Source organism: Geotrypetes seraphini, chromosome 17 (genome assembly GCF_902459505.1).
Source record: "Geotrypetes seraphini chromosome 17, aGeoSer1.1, whole genome shotgun sequence".
NCBI classification, from domain to species: Eukaryota; Metazoa; Chordata; class Amphibia; order Gymnophiona; family Dermophiidae; genus Geotrypetes; species Geotrypetes seraphini.
This window is the reverse complement of record NC_047100.1, coordinates 6,787,569-6,804,697: the sequence shown is the minus strand read 5'-3', so window position 1 is coordinate 6,804,697 and position 17,129 is coordinate 6,787,569. Positions and strand designations below refer to the sequence as shown.

The 17,129-nt window shown below is 42.1% G+C and overlaps 1 protein-coding gene across 1 annotated transcript; it reads right to left on the bottom strand.

The window, feature by feature from the left end:
• Nucleotides 1–73: 73 nt before the first annotated feature.
• Nucleotides 74–11,641, bottom strand: WDR6 (WD repeat domain 6). The gene is made up of 8 exons (XM_033926086.1): nucleotides 11,285–11,641; nucleotides 8,850–8,963; nucleotides 6,183–7,673; nucleotides 5,240–6,098; nucleotides 4,303–4,404; nucleotides 4,047–4,163; nucleotides 2,841–2,959; nucleotides 74–1,805 (listed from the first exon to the last, which is right to left on the bottom strand). The coding sequence occupies exons 1-8, from the start codon at nucleotides 11,361–11,363 to the stop codon at nucleotides 1,336–1,338; spliced, it is 3,351 nt and encodes a 1,116-aa protein (XP_033781977.1). The 5' UTR covers nucleotides 11,364–11,641; the 3' UTR covers nucleotides 74–1,335.
• Nucleotides 11,642–17,129: the final 5,488 nt, after the last annotated feature.

Here is a 17,129-nt window from a genome sequence, read left to right as displayed (position 1 = left end):
GAAACGTTGTTGTCTACTGTAAACAAACAGAAGTGGCCCTGAGATTCAGGCTGTGGGAGGCAGCCTGGCTATGCCCCATGATGATCCTAGATATTCAGTGCCAGGGCTATATCTGGCCACCAGTATTGAATATCTGGGGCAAAGTTCACTGCCTCGCACTTAGCTGTCCAAGCCAAGATGGCAAAAGATAGGCCTGCTTGTTAGACAGGCCTATCTTGCCACAAGCCTTAGCCAGCCAACCCCTGAATATTGGTGTCAGGCTAGGTCACGCAACATAGCTTGGAGCTGGCTACTTTCTGCTGAATAGTGGCAGATAGCTTGTTAAGTGATACCTAGTCAGCTGGGAGCTATTCCCAGTTGGCTAAGTACTGCTGACTATCGGGGGGACATGTACAGGCAGTCTCTGTGATAAGAACATTCAACTTATACTTACAAACCAGGGTCCTGCTTCTCCTGTGCCAATGCACCCCCTCTTCCTCCCTTTCAAAACGTGACCCTCCCTCTGGTGTTTACCTCCTCTAGCTGGCTCCCTCCTCCCAGCTGCATTTCTCTTTGCAAAGCCACATCAGAGGGAAGCTTCTGGGTAAGCTGCAGGCCACGTGTAGGAACCACGGCTGGGAAGAGGGAGCCGGCCAGAGGAGGTAAACAAGGACAATGAGGGTTGCGTTGGACAGGAAGGGAGGAAGAGGGGGCACAAACTTCAAAGGATGGAAGAAAGGAGGGAGGAGAGCATGAACTTGGGACATAGGTTGGAACAATGGAGGGAGTGGGGGAAAGAGATGCTGAGATGGGGGAGGGAATAGAAAGGGAGAATTGTTGGGCACAGGGAGGAAGAGAGAAATATTGGACGTGGGAGAGGCATGAGGTACAAATGCATGGGGATGAGAGGGAGAAATGTTGGATGTGGAGACGGAACAGTGGGACGGATGAACAACAAAAAAGTGTAAATCTATTTCTACTTAAACGACAGTTTATTTTGAGGACTATGTCTTTAATGTTTTTATAGACTATACTTTACAGGATCCGAGTTACATTACAAATTCAACTTTATAACGATTTAAAAAAAAAAAAAAAAATGGAACTCATTCCTAACCCAGGGACCATCTAGTAAATGTCAAAATATAGAGCACTGCGTACATTAGTGATAAACAGTAGTAGTATTTAAGGGGACAGCATGAATTTCTGAGGTGAAGTGCTGGATTATTACTATTTATCTATTGTGGATAACAGCTTTCGGCACAGAGGCATTTTGTATTTCCTTTATTTGACCAAAATGTCCCTCTCTTCATCATGCTAATTTTGCTTGCACTTCTTTGGGCGACATTGAACCTTCAGTCACATTACACATTTGACAATCTGAAGCCCCTGACCACATATAACAGCATAATGAGCCAGCTCCCTATCCTCCCAGCAGTCTAATTCAGCTACATCGGCCACATGACAGAACTTGCTGCGCATGGAGTGAAGGCCACCATCACCCAGCTTCCACAGAGTCAGACGTTGGTCCACAGATGCCGATACCAGCAGTTCTGGGCGAAGAATCCGGAGTCCTGTGATGGGGGCTGCATGGGCAGACAACACGACAAATTTCTTGAGTAACCGGATACAAGAACCACAGTTCTGCCGATACTGCTCAGATGACGCAGGGTTGCCTGGTGTCATTTCGGTGGAGATGACACAGACATGAATGGAGTTGTCATCCCCTCCACTTGCCACGAGGTAATGGCCTTCTGACGTTTTTTCAACGTGGAGGCTGTTTATCCCAGACTGATGGGCCCGAACTATCAAAGCCGGGATGTCAAGATCTGTTCAAAATAATATCAAGTTCAGTTATTAGTTGAGGTGTTTTCTTCCTCGTGTTTCAGTGTCTTTAGTATTAAAAAGGGAGGGGGTGTTATTGAATGGGGGAAGTTAAAAGGTTATAAGAAAAAAACTCTTACAGATTTTGGGTTTTTTCACTTATTCTCGAGGGGAAAAAAGGATATTTATGGAATAGGGTAGGAGATGGAGAAAAAAAACCAACAACAACAAAAAAACCAAACCATACTCAGAAATTTGCTTTATGGGGGGAAACCCCCCAACCATGCTTCAGTAGCTCAGTGAGGCTTCAGAGTTTTAGAAGGCTGAGCCCACATGAAACTTGTAATGCCAAGCCAGCTTAGGCAGGCAATAGATGACCTTACTGAAATGACCAGGATGGAACTTAACTACAAACTGAAAACTCATATATTTGACATTTAATCACCTGTATCCTCTCCTTCCCCCTCCTCCCTCCTCCCCCCCCTCTTTAAGTTGCCGTGAGCCTACCTAGGTATAAGCGACACAGAAATAGAAGATTAGATTAGATTTTACACCACGCCAATCAGCAAGTGCTTCCCAGCCAGCTCCTCTAGACAGACACTTCTTATTGCATTTATTTCAGCCCCATCTAGGAACCAGTCTGTATTTTTTATTACAAATATTTAAAGATTTTGGGGCTATTTCTATATTTGTTACCTTTGACCCTTTAAATCAAACACAGAGACAGAAGCCAGCTTCCTCCTCACACACTCACATTCCACACATGATGTTGCTGCTGGTGCAAGAGAGAGCAGTGAGGTTTATGCAGTTTCTCTCTCCTGATGTCTCTCTCAATAACAGACTATGGCCTTTTCCTCCAGGAACTTGTCCAAACCTTTCTTAAAACCAGCTACGCTATCCGCTCTTACCACAACCTCTGGCAATGTGTTAAATAAATATAGAGCTACAGCTTGACATGGAACTTACAATTTTGTTAACAGCATAAGTAAAATGATCAAAATATAAACAGTGTCAGAAATATACAAAGATAGGTCTCTTACTTTGTGGTTGAACCTCTCCATCTAAGAGCTCCAAAGTGTTCTCAGCGAAGTCCACCGTGGGCGTGATATCCCAGAATGCAATGCTGCCATCCGTGGCTGCGCTACACAGAAACACTGTCCTAAAAACCAACATCAGAGCTTTACTTTCATTTCATACACCGATAGGGAAACAGGAATCACTGTTAATGCCCCCAAACTGTACATCCCTCAGTGCATCTGTAAATCCAAGGGTTAAATCAAGAATGCACCAGAAATCCCCTGAAATTCAAGTCAGTCACGTACGGGAGAACAGCCAGGGAGGAAAGGGGAGTGTTTAGGGGTAATTCTGTCAACTACACGCAACCGTGTATAAGCCAGTTACTAGCAAATGTTTATGGATATCACATATATATAAAGCTGGTTCTTTTTTGGGGGGGAGGGGGAGAAAGGGGAAGAAACCTGGGTGGAGTGTAATTGGGGAACACAATTAGATGCGTAATTTATAGAATACTTAAGTTACATTATCAGAACTCAAGTGCATTTGCACCAGCTCTGTGTCTGGTGTAAGTACTCACAGAAAGTACTCTGTTATGCTAATATCATATAAAGGAAAGTAGATGTCTACTTTCCTTCAGGGTGGATAAAAATCAATAAAAAATTGGATTTTTTAAAAAATAAAATGCTTTTTTGAGGAAAATCTATCTAAAGATAGCTTTTATTTAAGATACATTACAGTCCACATGTTATTCATCATGAAATAAGGATTTGTTTTTAATTATGTAGCAAGAGGCTGTATATTCATGCAATGTTTAACATTTTTGGTAAATGAATTCCATTAATGCATTCATAATGTCCCAGGCAATTTTTCTAGCTAGAAGCTATTACCACATTCGCTTGGTTTTGCATTTCTCAAAACAGTGAATTTGTGTCTGCAGAGATAACATGCTTCTTCTTCACAGCAAAAATGTTATTAAAAATATACAGAGTAGGGCTGAAGGAAGATTAAACATTTTAATCACATTGTGCAGTAGCAATTAATCGTGATTAATAGGTTAAATATTTTAAAATAAAATAAAACCTTAACACGGCTTGATAAAGGGGGGGGGGGGGTAATTTACACAAATGTATGTTTCCCAAGAAATGAGATATACTGCGCCTGTCACGTCAGAACAATACCTCTCTAATGTCTTACACTGAAGTTGACAGAAATTCTGTACAGAGTCTCACCTGCTCCCCGCAGCAGATCTATGCGTGAATGTTTCCACTTTTAGAACGCAGCGCTGGTGATGAAAAGACTCGGCAACGAGAAGCAGCTTTTGGGAGGGTTCCGACATTAGGAATAACCTGAAACATTGCAAACAGACTGCATGACATCATCCAAGTTCATTTTGATATGCGAGGAGCTAACGGATGACGCCTGGATATTTATCCAGACACAGCTCAGTAAAAGACCGTAATGTTGCCCTGTCTCTCCTATACCTACCTCACAAAGCCGTCACTGCAAGCTGCAGCCAGGAACAAGGAGGAAATGGGCCGTCTTGAATCCAGATCCAGTCTTTCATTCACCACCACAATGGACATGTACCTTGAAAAGCAGGTTTACAAAAGAATGTTTTAGATCTTTTTCCATCCTGTTCACCTTCCTCCACCTTTAAAGGTATCTACTTAGACCTTCTATCATAAACAAAGCCCAAATAATTCAAACTGCTACATTCAAACTGCTTTTCCACGCAAGGAGATTTAACCCGGTGTTGTCCCTTTCATATGTAGAATGGATCACGCAACACGCTCAGTGAGGAATCCACCCTGTGATGTTTCAAGGCAGAGGACAGGAGTGGTTTGCCATTGCCTTCTCCCGCCAAGTGTGTGGCTCCACTGTATTCCCATTCAAAATACAGGATTAAATTAACTTGTCTCTTCTTTGATATTTCTGGGCCATAGACTAAAGTCCACCTGGTATTGTCTAGGTTCCAACTTCTGAACTTGCCATCTAAGCTCACTCCAGACTATCCAACCATCCAGTTGTTTGCATTCTCTATACTGTTTAGGCATGAGCAATTAGGAAAATTACCCAGGAACAAAAATCATGTTACATAGTGGTTTCCCATGTTTTCTATTGTAAACTGCTTTGGTAATTACTGTTGAAAGGCAGATAAACAAATATTAATAAATTAAACTACATTTGCTGCCATGGACTGTCTTAAAGTTAATTGGTTTCTATCAGCCAGACAGAGGGCTGGCTAGTTTGTATTAACATTTTACTCCCCATTCCACTCATTTATTTTTCAAGAATGGCTTCCATTTCAGTGAAGTGTTATGATGTGCCTACGTCTAGATTTGGTTAAGAGAAGCCACATCCCAGTGGCACTTAACTGAAGCAACATAATTTCCATTATCTGCTCTTACATCTACAGCAATACCTGGTCTCCGGGTCCATCTTGATTATTTTGTGCTTGTTCTTCATATGATCCCAGTGTTCATCCAGCCTGTGAGAGGCCACATGGATCACCTGGCATCTGATACCATTGGTGTTGCACTCATGGCTGATCAGTAACCTGTAACACTCAATTTCTGCCCTGCCTCCAGCTGAAAAGAAAACCGTAGATATGGTCGCATTCTCCAGGTCGCTATTACAGAGTCTCAAAAATGCCAGGGCTCTTATGCTTGATATGTGATTACTAATGGTTGTTAGTGGGAACATTGTGTTTGACGATTCATTAAAAGCTACAATATTCACAGTTGTATCTTCACTTCCTGTAAGCAAAATATTTACAGGCTCATTAGTAGAAGTCTGTATTATCCCTACATGCCTTACAGAGGTGAGCTCTCGGCCATGCAGAGACTCTTTAAGGACAGATTGACTTTTGCAGGCAGAATTGTTTTGATAGATGAATATCTCTCCAGACTTGATGTAAGCAAAGACCTTGGTGGATAAAGAGTGGAGGTAGCTCCATGACCTGTGACCTCCGCCACAAGGAACACAGAGGAGCTTCTCATTCGTTCTTGTGCTCCAGAGCACAAAGTTTGTGGAATGGAAACCCATCACCAGCAAGTCATTATCGGATGTGAAGTAAAGTTTCTCAATCCAGTCCATCCCTTTGCAGGGTTTCTGCTTTCTCAGGATTTTCAGCTGACCGTCATCCACACTGATTTGGCAGTAGCAGCCATCTCTCCCAGTGCTGTATAACAGACCATCATGATGGCTCACTGATGTCACTCCTAGCTTTCCATGAATTCCAAACAGAACAGAGGTAGGACCTTCAGCTTGGAGCTTCTGCCCTGGAAAAGAAATATCTTAGACACATATGCTTGCAAATTCTAAATGGTGACACACAGAATTGTTTTCTGTAAAGGTTTCCCTACCTGGTGTCTGTATTGTAACACATGAATACAGCAGTAAGGATCCTCTGCGGTCACCAACCATAATCAGCTCTTTGGTGGGTAAAAACGCTACGCTGGTATGCCATCTCTGTTTGCACAGTGGTAAATAGTAGCGGCATTTTTGGGCAATACATTTGATCTGTCCCGAAGAGCAAAATATTTCCAACCAAACCATTAGTCCATCTGGGCCAGAAGAAAAGAGATTGCACAGATCCGAAGGCTGGTCCTCAGGCAACAACCAGCTCAGGTTATGTACTTTTCCCTCATGAAGTCTTAAGTCTTTGGCTTCTTCAGGGTGGCAAAGAGTAAATATTTTAATATATCCTTTTATATTGCCAATAGCACATATCACACAGTTATTATCTAATTTAAGCACTTTGAGCAAACTATAAGACTGGTAGTCTGTGTCCTCCAAAACAAATTTCAACTGTTTATGAGTCAAATCATAAGTATATAGGCCACCAATATCTGTCATGATTAGAAGACAACTTGTATTAACCAGCGTTACAGCTTTTGGTGTCCTTTGCCTACTGGCAGCATTGAAATCTAGCTGCAAAACACAAGATCCATCAGATCCATTGATCTTCCAGAGTCTGATACCAAAATCGGCCCCACCAGTGACCACCCAACCATTGGTCTCGTGCACAGCCATTGCTCTTACACTGCATCCTTTGTGACCTCTAAAATGATGCACAATATCGCCACTGTAGTTCCATACGATGCAGGCAGAATCTTCTCCAGTGCTAATGATACAGTCATTAAGCAACTTAACTGACCAAACTCGAGCCTGGTGACCATATAATACAAGAGAACATTGGACAGGATTTTCGGTCCCCTTCAGGTCACCAACACTCCACACACGAAGACTTCGGTCATCTGATGCAGATGCCAACATGCCTTTGCTTTCTAAATAGAAAATGCTAAAAATGACACCGCTGTGTCCACTGATCCGGCATCTGGGCCTTATCCTTCCCTCATCGCTGATCGGACCAACCATTTGCCAGATAACAAGTTGGTTAAAGACTGTCCCAGCAACCAAAGACAATTCATCCCAGTAGTCCCCAACAAAATGAGCAGAATACAAAATGCATTTTTCTTCACAGTGAACTTCTTTAAGTGTCCTTTGTGTCAAAAAGTCATAAAGTGCCACCGAGTTGTGGCCAAGAGCTAAAGCAATGTAAGAGGAAATCTCCAATCTATCCTTTAACCACTGTAGATCCCAAATCCAGTCATGCAGCTCTTGGAATGGGCACATTTCAATCAACTTCAATTTATCATCAAAGGTGATCAACTGCAGGATGACAAGGCCTTTACCTCCAAACACTGCCAAGACAGTCTCCTCATCTCCGGGACGGCGACAGCCACGCTGTTTAATGCCATGAATGTGATAATTTCTGAGTAGGTCCTGCGAGTGCCTCACTGTACACTTGCTTCCTTGTTTTAAAGTATGCACAGTAAGGTTTGGCCCTTCACCTAAAATGGGAAAAGTCAGTTACAACAAAACACTAAACAGAAATAGTGTACCACAATGAACTGCAAGGAAACTTTATAGTAGCACTAGTAGTTGAAAAGAACCATCAAAAAGGGTTTCCTGTGTATGCAAAGAAGCCTACTTGCCATTCCTCCCTTCTTTTGTCACTCCAGCTGTTTTCTGACCTGCATGGCCTGCTTTACAGTGGTTTTGTTTGTTCTTCAGTTCATATGAGCTATATTACCTCTAACTTCAAAAGTAGAAAATGACATGGAAATAAATTTGTCCCCGTCCCCACAGGAACTCAATTTCCCTATGCCGTTCCTGCGAGTTTTGTCGCTGTCCCTGCAAGCTCTGCCTTAACCACACAAGCCTCAAACACTTATGATTTTAAAGTGTTTGAGGCTTGCTCAGATGAGGACAGAGCTTAGGCATTGGTGGAATGAGGCATTATGACATCACAATCTGAGCTGTAGAATGTTGCTACTTAAGATTTGAAAGTGTTTGAGGCTTGTGCAGATGAGGACGGAGCTTAGGCATTGGTGGAATGAGGCATTATGACATCACAATCTCAGCTCTATAATGTTGCCACTTATGAATTTAAAGTGTTAAGAGACTTGGCCAAGTCTGGGTTATAAGAACACAAACCTGGACTCTGATTGTTTAACTTTTGTTATATCTGTTAGGTTTTGATGTTCTCCTTTTATTGGAAAATGTTATATCTGCTTGTATTGCTCTATGATTTGTTTCCTGAATAAACAGTTTTTAAAAAAAAAATGTTTGAGGCTTGTGCAGATGAGGACAAAGCTTGCAGGAATGGGGCAGGGACAAGAAAAGAACTTTCTGGGACGGAAAAATGAGTGCCCGTGGGGATGGGGAAAAATTTGTCCCTGTATCATTCTCTACTTCAAAGCACACTGGAGGGACATAATGCACAAGAAACTTTCTCTTGCTAGCTCATTTAAATGATGGACAGATGGTATACAGACACGGGGCCATTGAAATATGACATGAACAAACCAACAAATATACAAAACAACCAGCTAACAACACTGCAATCATTGTGTATTTACTCAAATTTGACATACTATTTTTCATGTAATACGAAAAATACAAAAACCTCATGTAACCCATATCAGATAAGATGAAGTAGCCTAGGCATGATTTTCCAGGTTTACCTGACAGAAGGTAGTCACCTACAAACTCTAAGGCGGTGATAGGTGCAAGTAAGAGCATCGAGTCCATTGACATGATTGTAAGAGTCTGTATCTCTCTCTTTCTTTTAAAGTCACCTAGTAAGAAAGAAATAAAAGCTGTAATCCAGGCTCTTTAGGCTTTTATTCTCCTAGTACTGTTAGCATTTCTAGAGCACTGAAAGGCATACACAGCATTGTTCAAGATGGTCCCTTCTCTGAAGAGCTTACAATCTAGTTTGGACAGACAGGACATATAGGGGTAGGAGCATTCCTTGCAAAGAGAAAGCTACAGTGTGATGCAGGTATGGAGATACAGAATGGTTCTCTCCTTTTTTTTTCCAACCTCTATGCAGAAGTAATCATGAGGAAGCTGGAATTAGATGATTCGAGTGTTGGGGTGAAAATAGGTAGAAGAACCATCAGTAATCTGAGATAGGCAGATGATACTATCCTGTTGGCAGAGAGTGAGAAGGACCTCAAGAAGTTGACCCTGAAGCTGAAAGAAGTGAGAAGATGCCGTCAATTTCTATGTTTCTATGGAACTTTACCTGAACATCAAGAAGACCAAAATCGTGACTATTGCCAACAAGAAAGTCCACATAAAGATCAACAATGAAGAAATAGAAGTGGTTGACAGCTTTGTTTTTCTTGGGTCCCTCATTGATCACAATGGTAGTTCGACAGCAGAGATCAAGTGTTGATTAGCACTAGGGCATGCAGCCATGATGAGCACAGACCAAATATGGAAGTGCAAGAATGTCTCAATCACCATCAGAGACTGCCATTGTGTTCTCAGTGGCGATATATGGCTGTGAGACATGGACACTCACGAAAGCAAATAGAAGAAAAATCAATGCCTTCAAGCTTTGGTTCTGGAGAAGACTTCTATGAATCCCATGGACAGCTAGGATCATCAACAAAGATGTTCTTGATCATATAAACTCAGAGTTGTCCCTGGAAGGTAAGACTACCAGACAGAAACGAACCTATTTTGGACACTAGAAAGGAGGTGCTACTTGGAATGGTCAGTGGTAAAAGGAAGCAGGGGAGACCAAAGGCCTGTTGGCTGGATACCATCAAGAATGACACAAGAATGAACATTAAGCAACTGAAAGAAGCTGTTGAAAACAGGGAAGCATGACAAAGACTGGCCAACAGAGTATCCAAGGGTTGGACATGGCTGAATGGATAGTAATAGTAGTAATTTTACAGTGTGTGGGAGTTAGGAGCCAAAAGTAGCCTCGAAAAAATGGGCTTTCAGCTTAGATTTGAAAACTTCTAGAGACAGAACCTGGCGTAATGACTCAGGCAGTCTGATCAAGGCATACGGTGCAGCAAGATAGAAGGAATGGAATCTGGAATTGGTAGTGGAGAGAGTACGGATAAGAGGGCCTTGCCGATGAACGAAATTCACTGGGAAAAGGGGGGGGGGGGCGGAGCGGAAGGAGCATAGGGGAAGATATTTAGGGGCTGCAGAGTGAATGCATTTGAAGATCAGTAAAAGGAGATTGAACTGTCGACGCTCCTACTCCCACTTCATACCGAGCCACTGGAATCGACTCCCCCCGCAGATTGAAGGAGTCCTGCAATAAAAACATACCTGTTCACACAATTTCCCCGCCCACGACCAGAAAATTGTAACCTGTTAACTGTATATTATTTTGGGGAGGACAGGAAATAAAAATAAATAAATAAATAAGGAAAGGGATGGGGAGCCAGTGAAGTGATTTGAGGAGAGGGGTGAGTATGGCAGCCCTCACAGACCATGTATCGTGCAGCAGAATTTGGCACGGCTTGGAAGGAAGATGCTGAACCCTTCAGCGCCTAATAGCAATAATTCTTGCTCAGGCTGTATCAATATTTTTTATCTGTCTCGATTATCTTGTTTGGAAGTTGTAATCTAGTTGACTCCTATTCACTTGCGTACTGCTCAAAAACCCAGAAACAGAACAGCTTCAATAGACAGCCTTTCTTAAGTGAACTACTTTATAGAAAAGTTAGCTATTCCCCCCCCCCCCCCCCATTTTACCATTTAAAGAAGCCGGTAGCTGTTTTATTTGCTTTAACTCTGTTGCTTCCGGGTCTTCAGAAGCAGCTCTGAAATGAGCCCGCGTTTTTGGTTTTTTTTTCGTACAGCTTGAGGTGCTGGACCACAGCAGCAAGAGGGTCGTTCAGTTTAGACTAATACATCAAATAACAAAAGAGAGAAGCCATCACGCCCACCTTCTTCCGGCCAGCTCGGAAGTAGCAGGAGGACGGGGTCCTGAACGGAAGGGAAATGCAACCCAAGCTGGTGCCTGAAGCCTTTGGCGTTTCTTTTGCGAAACGGAGTCACTTTGCTAACGAGGTTAAGGTTCATAAGCCATAGGAGTCAACATAGCTAGATTTAAAAAATAATAATAATAATAATAGCATACTTATAACTACATAAACGAGCTGGCATCGCGGGAGCCGACTTAGGGCTTTAGCGTGGAAGAGCAGCGCGCTGAGGCTCATTCATAATAGGGCAGAATTGTGCAAAGCGTGGAGGCTGATCTGATTCAGGGGCAGCATAAGCAGGAGGCAGTTTGTACTTTAGGTGGGTAGCATGTCCTCTCTTTCAGGTTACCACATCCAGGACGAAGACTGGCCACTCCTGGTTTTAAATTTACATCTCAGAGCAGTGTGCGAATTTGCACTCCTCGATTCCACTTATTGAAATCTGGGTTGCAGGTTCCATAATTCATTGATGAGCTTGTTAGAAATCCAGGCCTGGCTCCAAATCTCCCTTCTGGAACTGGGTAGCTTGCCAGGTGAGCTGACTGCGGCACTTTTCTGCTGCGGGTTCAGTGGTCTGCGGATGTCTTCCATTTATGGAGTTTGGGAATACTCCAAACTAACTTAGGATAGGGACACAAATAATCATCATTTACCTCAAAATGTGCCCTAACTAGAACATTCAAGGGTCTTATGGGACACTGCTAGGCCAAATGAAGCTTAACTGAGGCTTTTTCTGTGTCTTCATTTTTCAGACTGCTGGTATGTATATGTGTGATGTTTGGGTGCCTTTGCAGTGTCCCATAAGACCCTTGAGTGTTCTATTTAGGGTGCATTTTGAAGTTTGGGGATACTCCCCAGCTACACACTGCTGCTGGGTGGGCCTGCGGTGAAAGTGAATGGGTCTATGCCAGCCCGTGGCTACACCCTACTGAGTGACCTGGCAGAAAAAAATAGGGGGATCAGAGCCATCACTGCTCACAGGTCTATCTTCTCCCCATACCCAATACTTTGTTCTCCAGTGGACTTGTCAGCAAATACTACCCCCCCCCCCCCTTGGAGGGAAACTTGTGATTGGCATAAACACCCAGTTCTGTTTTAAATTCTTTGACTTTTGCTTTCCTAGCAATCATACTGCTAAGGAAAAGGAAGATCTTTGACTTGCCCAGAAATTGAATGCTGATCACTGCTGCCTGACTTAGAACCCCTTTCCTTTTTATGAAACATAGTGATTAACTGCTAATCTCATATAAAGAAAGGTTGGGATTTGATATACTCATATCATCTTTCAGTGTTTACATCAAAACAGTTTACATAATATTTAAAGATACAACTAGAGGTATGGGAGAAGGGAAGGGGGTGCACACACAGCAGGCAGTATCAGGGAAGGAGCCGGGGAAGGGGGGAGGCGTGCACAACAGGTGGGATCAGGGAAGAAACGGGAGGGGAACCACCACCACCCTAGGAACCTCTCACCCTTGCTATATCACTAAGTACCTGGAAGTATTCAAGATCAAGGGCCTTATCTATTTTTAATTAATTGCCATCAATACCTCTCCAGCTGTTATTGGTCCATCAATAAACCCCTACTCTTCTGTTAATATGGAGAGGGGATAATGCTGGTACTGATACCGAGTCTTTTTTTCCATTTCATTTTTTCATGCATATTTATTTTTATCGTTTTAGTCTTTATTAGGTGATGGTCTATTTTTCCATGTTCATCCAAGGTGAGGAATTTTGTTATGTAGATTCTCTCCACTTCAGAGGCAAGCCTTTCCAGAGGATATAGCTACCTACAGAATTCCACAAATTGTCTAATGCTGCCATCCCCACTTAATAATATCTCTTGTATTTTTAGCCCGTGGATTCGGTATTAATTTATAATCCCTCCCCTTTTCCTACCAGGAGGCTCCCTTCCTTAAAACAATTACTTTTTGTTACCATTGAAATTTAAAAAAAAGTCCTATATGTGGTATTTGGGGCATATATATTTGCCAAGGTGAGGTTCTGAGCATAGTCACTTTTAGGAAAATAACCAATCACCTCTACCTCTTTTAGAGCTTGATGCAGCATAAATCTAAAGTCCTTTGAAAGCTTCATCTCCCCTCTCTTCCTAATAATATGGAGGTCAAGAAAATGTTAGGAAAATCCTTGATCCTCTTTTTCAATGAGGTGTGCTCCTGGATAAAACAAGTATCTGTTTTCAATGTCTTTACCTCCGTAAATAACATGTTACGTAAGTCTTCTGTATCTAAAGAAAATTTTATTTGTATTAATGTACATTTTTGTAAACTTTGGTACCCTTACTTTAAATTGTACAGCGCTTAGAAGATTTTCTTCAACGTTTTTATCAAATTTTAAGTAAACTATTCTTTATGGGGAGGGAGCAAGCATCACAGAGCCTGACACTGCTACCCAGAATTTAAACATTCAGTATCAGGATCCAGTTAAATGCCACTGAATAACAATAGTTAGGCAAGGCGTTTTCCTGCCTCCTTAAACCATGTTGAATACTGAGACTTTGGAGTGACGAAGTAGCACAGTGGTTAGAATGTATATTTATTTACCTGTATGGATGGGGTTTGGTCTAACTCCACTGGTAACTAGAACCCAATTGACAAACACTGCTTTTAAAATCAGGTAGCCTCGTTTTAATTAATTTCTCTATAAATTTATCTGTAAAAAAATAAAAGATACGCATTCAACTCTTTTTGCATACCATTTCATATATTTTTGCTAGTTGAAAAATCAAGTTATATCATGGGGTAAGAAAACACTTTGAAACATACTAAATGAAATAAGAAATCAATTTTTTAAAGTTTTTATTGTTTGAACAAATGGTGTCATTTTTATCCATACTATAATAAATAAATAAATAAATATTAGAGTGCAAATGTTACAAAAAATGAAAAAGGTTGACATCTGTGAAGAACACATGCACCTACAATGTGAAACCATCTGTGAGGGTGACTCAGAAGCTTCTATAAGCTGGGTGCTCAGTTTTGCATGTAAAGGTTCACAATACCAACTTGTACACATATGTGTGAGCCTACAAGCGTAAATGCCAGCATGGCACCATTAAACTATTCTACAAATACCTGCTTCACTTACATAGTGCCTCATTTGCAAAGAGGGCCTACACAGGGATGGAGCATGGAGAAAAAATAGGGTGTGGGGGCTCCCGCTTATGTGCATAACTTAAAGAATACACTCCCCCCTCTATATTCGTGGGGGTTAGGGGAAAAGCCAGCCCGCAAATAACTTTAGGGCCGACTCTGACCCATCCCCACCGCCCGGACCTCTTCATACCTTACTTTTAAAGCCTGGTGGGTCCTACGCTCCTGCCCCATGCAGAGCTGCAATCAAAAATGGCTGCCGTGAGTTCTCTTGGTCTTGCAAGATTGCAGCAGGAACTCACGGCAGCCATTTTTTATCATGGCTTTGCAAAGGGAAGGAGTGTACGAAGATCGCTCCTGCCCCGCTTCACTGCTAAACCACCAGGCTTTAAAAGTAAAGTGTGGAGAGATACGAGAGGGAGGCAGGGTGGTTTAGAGACTCACGAATAACCAAAGTCACGAATCCTAAACCCACAAATATGGAGGGGAGAGTGTACTGTAAAGTACATGTGTCCCTACCTCACTTCAGTTGCTGGCTTCACAACTATTCTATAACGGAAAGGCCATGCCTACTTTCCTTTATAGATTAGGCTCCTCCCATAAGCCCTCTCTTCTCCTAGCTGGACACGCCCAGTTCTAGAACTGCCCCATTAATGCTCTTGTTGTTTGACAAAATAAATAGTGTGTTCTCTTATAAACAAAGTATTGCTGTGAATCTTAAAAACAAAACAAAACGTTATTACTATATATAGATGTTAAGGTCAAAAAAATGGAAGAAACTGATGCATTGAAGGGAAGGAGGTATGGAACATGGATTTCCATAAAAAAATATGATCTTACTTTTGCATATTTATGCAAACATGCAGTTAATTGAAATCTGTAATTGTATTCTGGTCTGCAAGCAGGGTAACATTTTTAATCTGAAAAACAGCATGGAATTTCTGTCATGCTCCCAAGAAGTCGATAATCAAAAAGGATTTGTCTGGGAGTTAAGTGGATACATTTTCACTTTAAAATTTCCTGTCCCAATGGCTGGTTATTCTTTGTCCAGGTAACTCCCTGTCTAGCTGTTAAAGATAACTGGTTAAAAGGAGATGGGATTGGAGGCAAGTCAGGACCACGGTTATCTTTTTACCAGACAGTGCTGTATGTTGATATCATCTGGTTAAAGATAGCCTACTAACTCTGCTCAGAACATCTGCTGTCCTAAAGTTAACTGGATAATATTTTAGTAAAAGCAGAATTAAACAGCTAATCTATAATAATAAAATGCTAAGCCATGTTCCCTGAGATCTGATCTGTCGGGATGTGGCCACAAGAGTGCGCATGCGCGCTTACCACGCATCGGGCTTGAACACTTGAAATTACCGGTCAAAATTCATTTTTAGCTCAAAGCCGCGGCGGGGATCGAGAGAGGAGCCGAGGCGTCGGCCTATCACCTCTTAACTTCATCCTATGCCCTCTCATTGCAGAGTTTCCTTTCAAATGAAAGAGACTTTGACTCATGCGCATTTACATTATGTAGGTATTTAAACATCTCTATCATATCTATGAGATCTTTAAGTCTGTCCCAATACACCTTATCACAAAGACCACACACCATTTTAGTAGCCATCCTCTGGCCAGACTCCATCCTGTTTATATCTTTTTGATATATGTTATATCTTATCTCCAGAATTGTACACAATATTCTAAATGAGGTCTCACCAGTCTTCTACAGGGGCATCAATACCTCCTTTTTCCTACTGGCCATACCTCTCCCTATGCAACCTAGCATCCTTCTAGCTTTTGCCGTCACCTTTTCAACCTGTTTGGCCACCTTAACATCATCACATACAATCGCACCCAAGTCCCGCTCTTCCGTTGTGCACATAAGTTCTTCACCCCTTTAATTGTACTGTTCCCTTGGGCTTTTGCAGCCAAAAATGTATGACCTTGCATTTCTTAGCACTAAATTTTAACTGCCAAATTTCAGACCATTCTTCAAGTTTCACTAGTCTTTCTTCATGTTATTCACAGGGGTGTCTACTCTATTGCAGATTTTGGTATCATCCTCAAAGAGGCAAATCTTACCCAACAGCCCTTCAGCAATATCACTTATAAAAATGTTAAAAAGAACAGGCCCATGAACCGAACCTCGAGGTACACTACTGGTAACATCCCTTTGCTCACAGCAATCTCCATTGATCACTACCCTCGGTTGCCTTCCACTCAACTAATTCCTGACCCAGCCTGTCACTTTGATGCCCATCTCAAGGACACTAATTTATTATTACATGCCTGTGTGGAACACTGTGAAAGGCTTTGCTAAAATCAAGCACATTCTCTCTATCCAATTCTCTGGTCACCCTGTCAAAGAAATTGATCAGATTTGTCTGACAAGACCTACCTCTCTAGTAAATCCATGTTGCCTCTGGTCCTGTAATCCTCTGGATTCCAAACACTTCACCATTTTCTATTTTAAAAGTGTTCCCATTACTTACCGGCCTGTAATTCCCTACTTCTTCCTTACTTCCACTTTTGTGGAGAGGGACCGCATCTGCCCTTCTCCAGTCCTCTGGTACCACGCCCGACTCTAGAGACTCATTCGAAAGGTCAGTTAGTGGAGCCACCAGAACTTCCCTAAGTTCCCTTCAGCATCCTCGGCCCCATTGCCCCATCTGGCCCCATCGCTTTACCTACCTTTAATTCAGCTAGCTTCTCACAAACTCTACCCTCTGAAAATTGATCAGAGTTTACCATTTCTCCATCCTTATTCACGTTTGTCTTTTGCAGTCTTGCTCCCAGCGCTTCAGCTGTGAACATAGAACAGAACTATTTGTTAAGCAATTCAGCCTTTATCAGCTTCTACATATTTCTCCCCTTCACCTTTGAGTCTCACAATGCCACT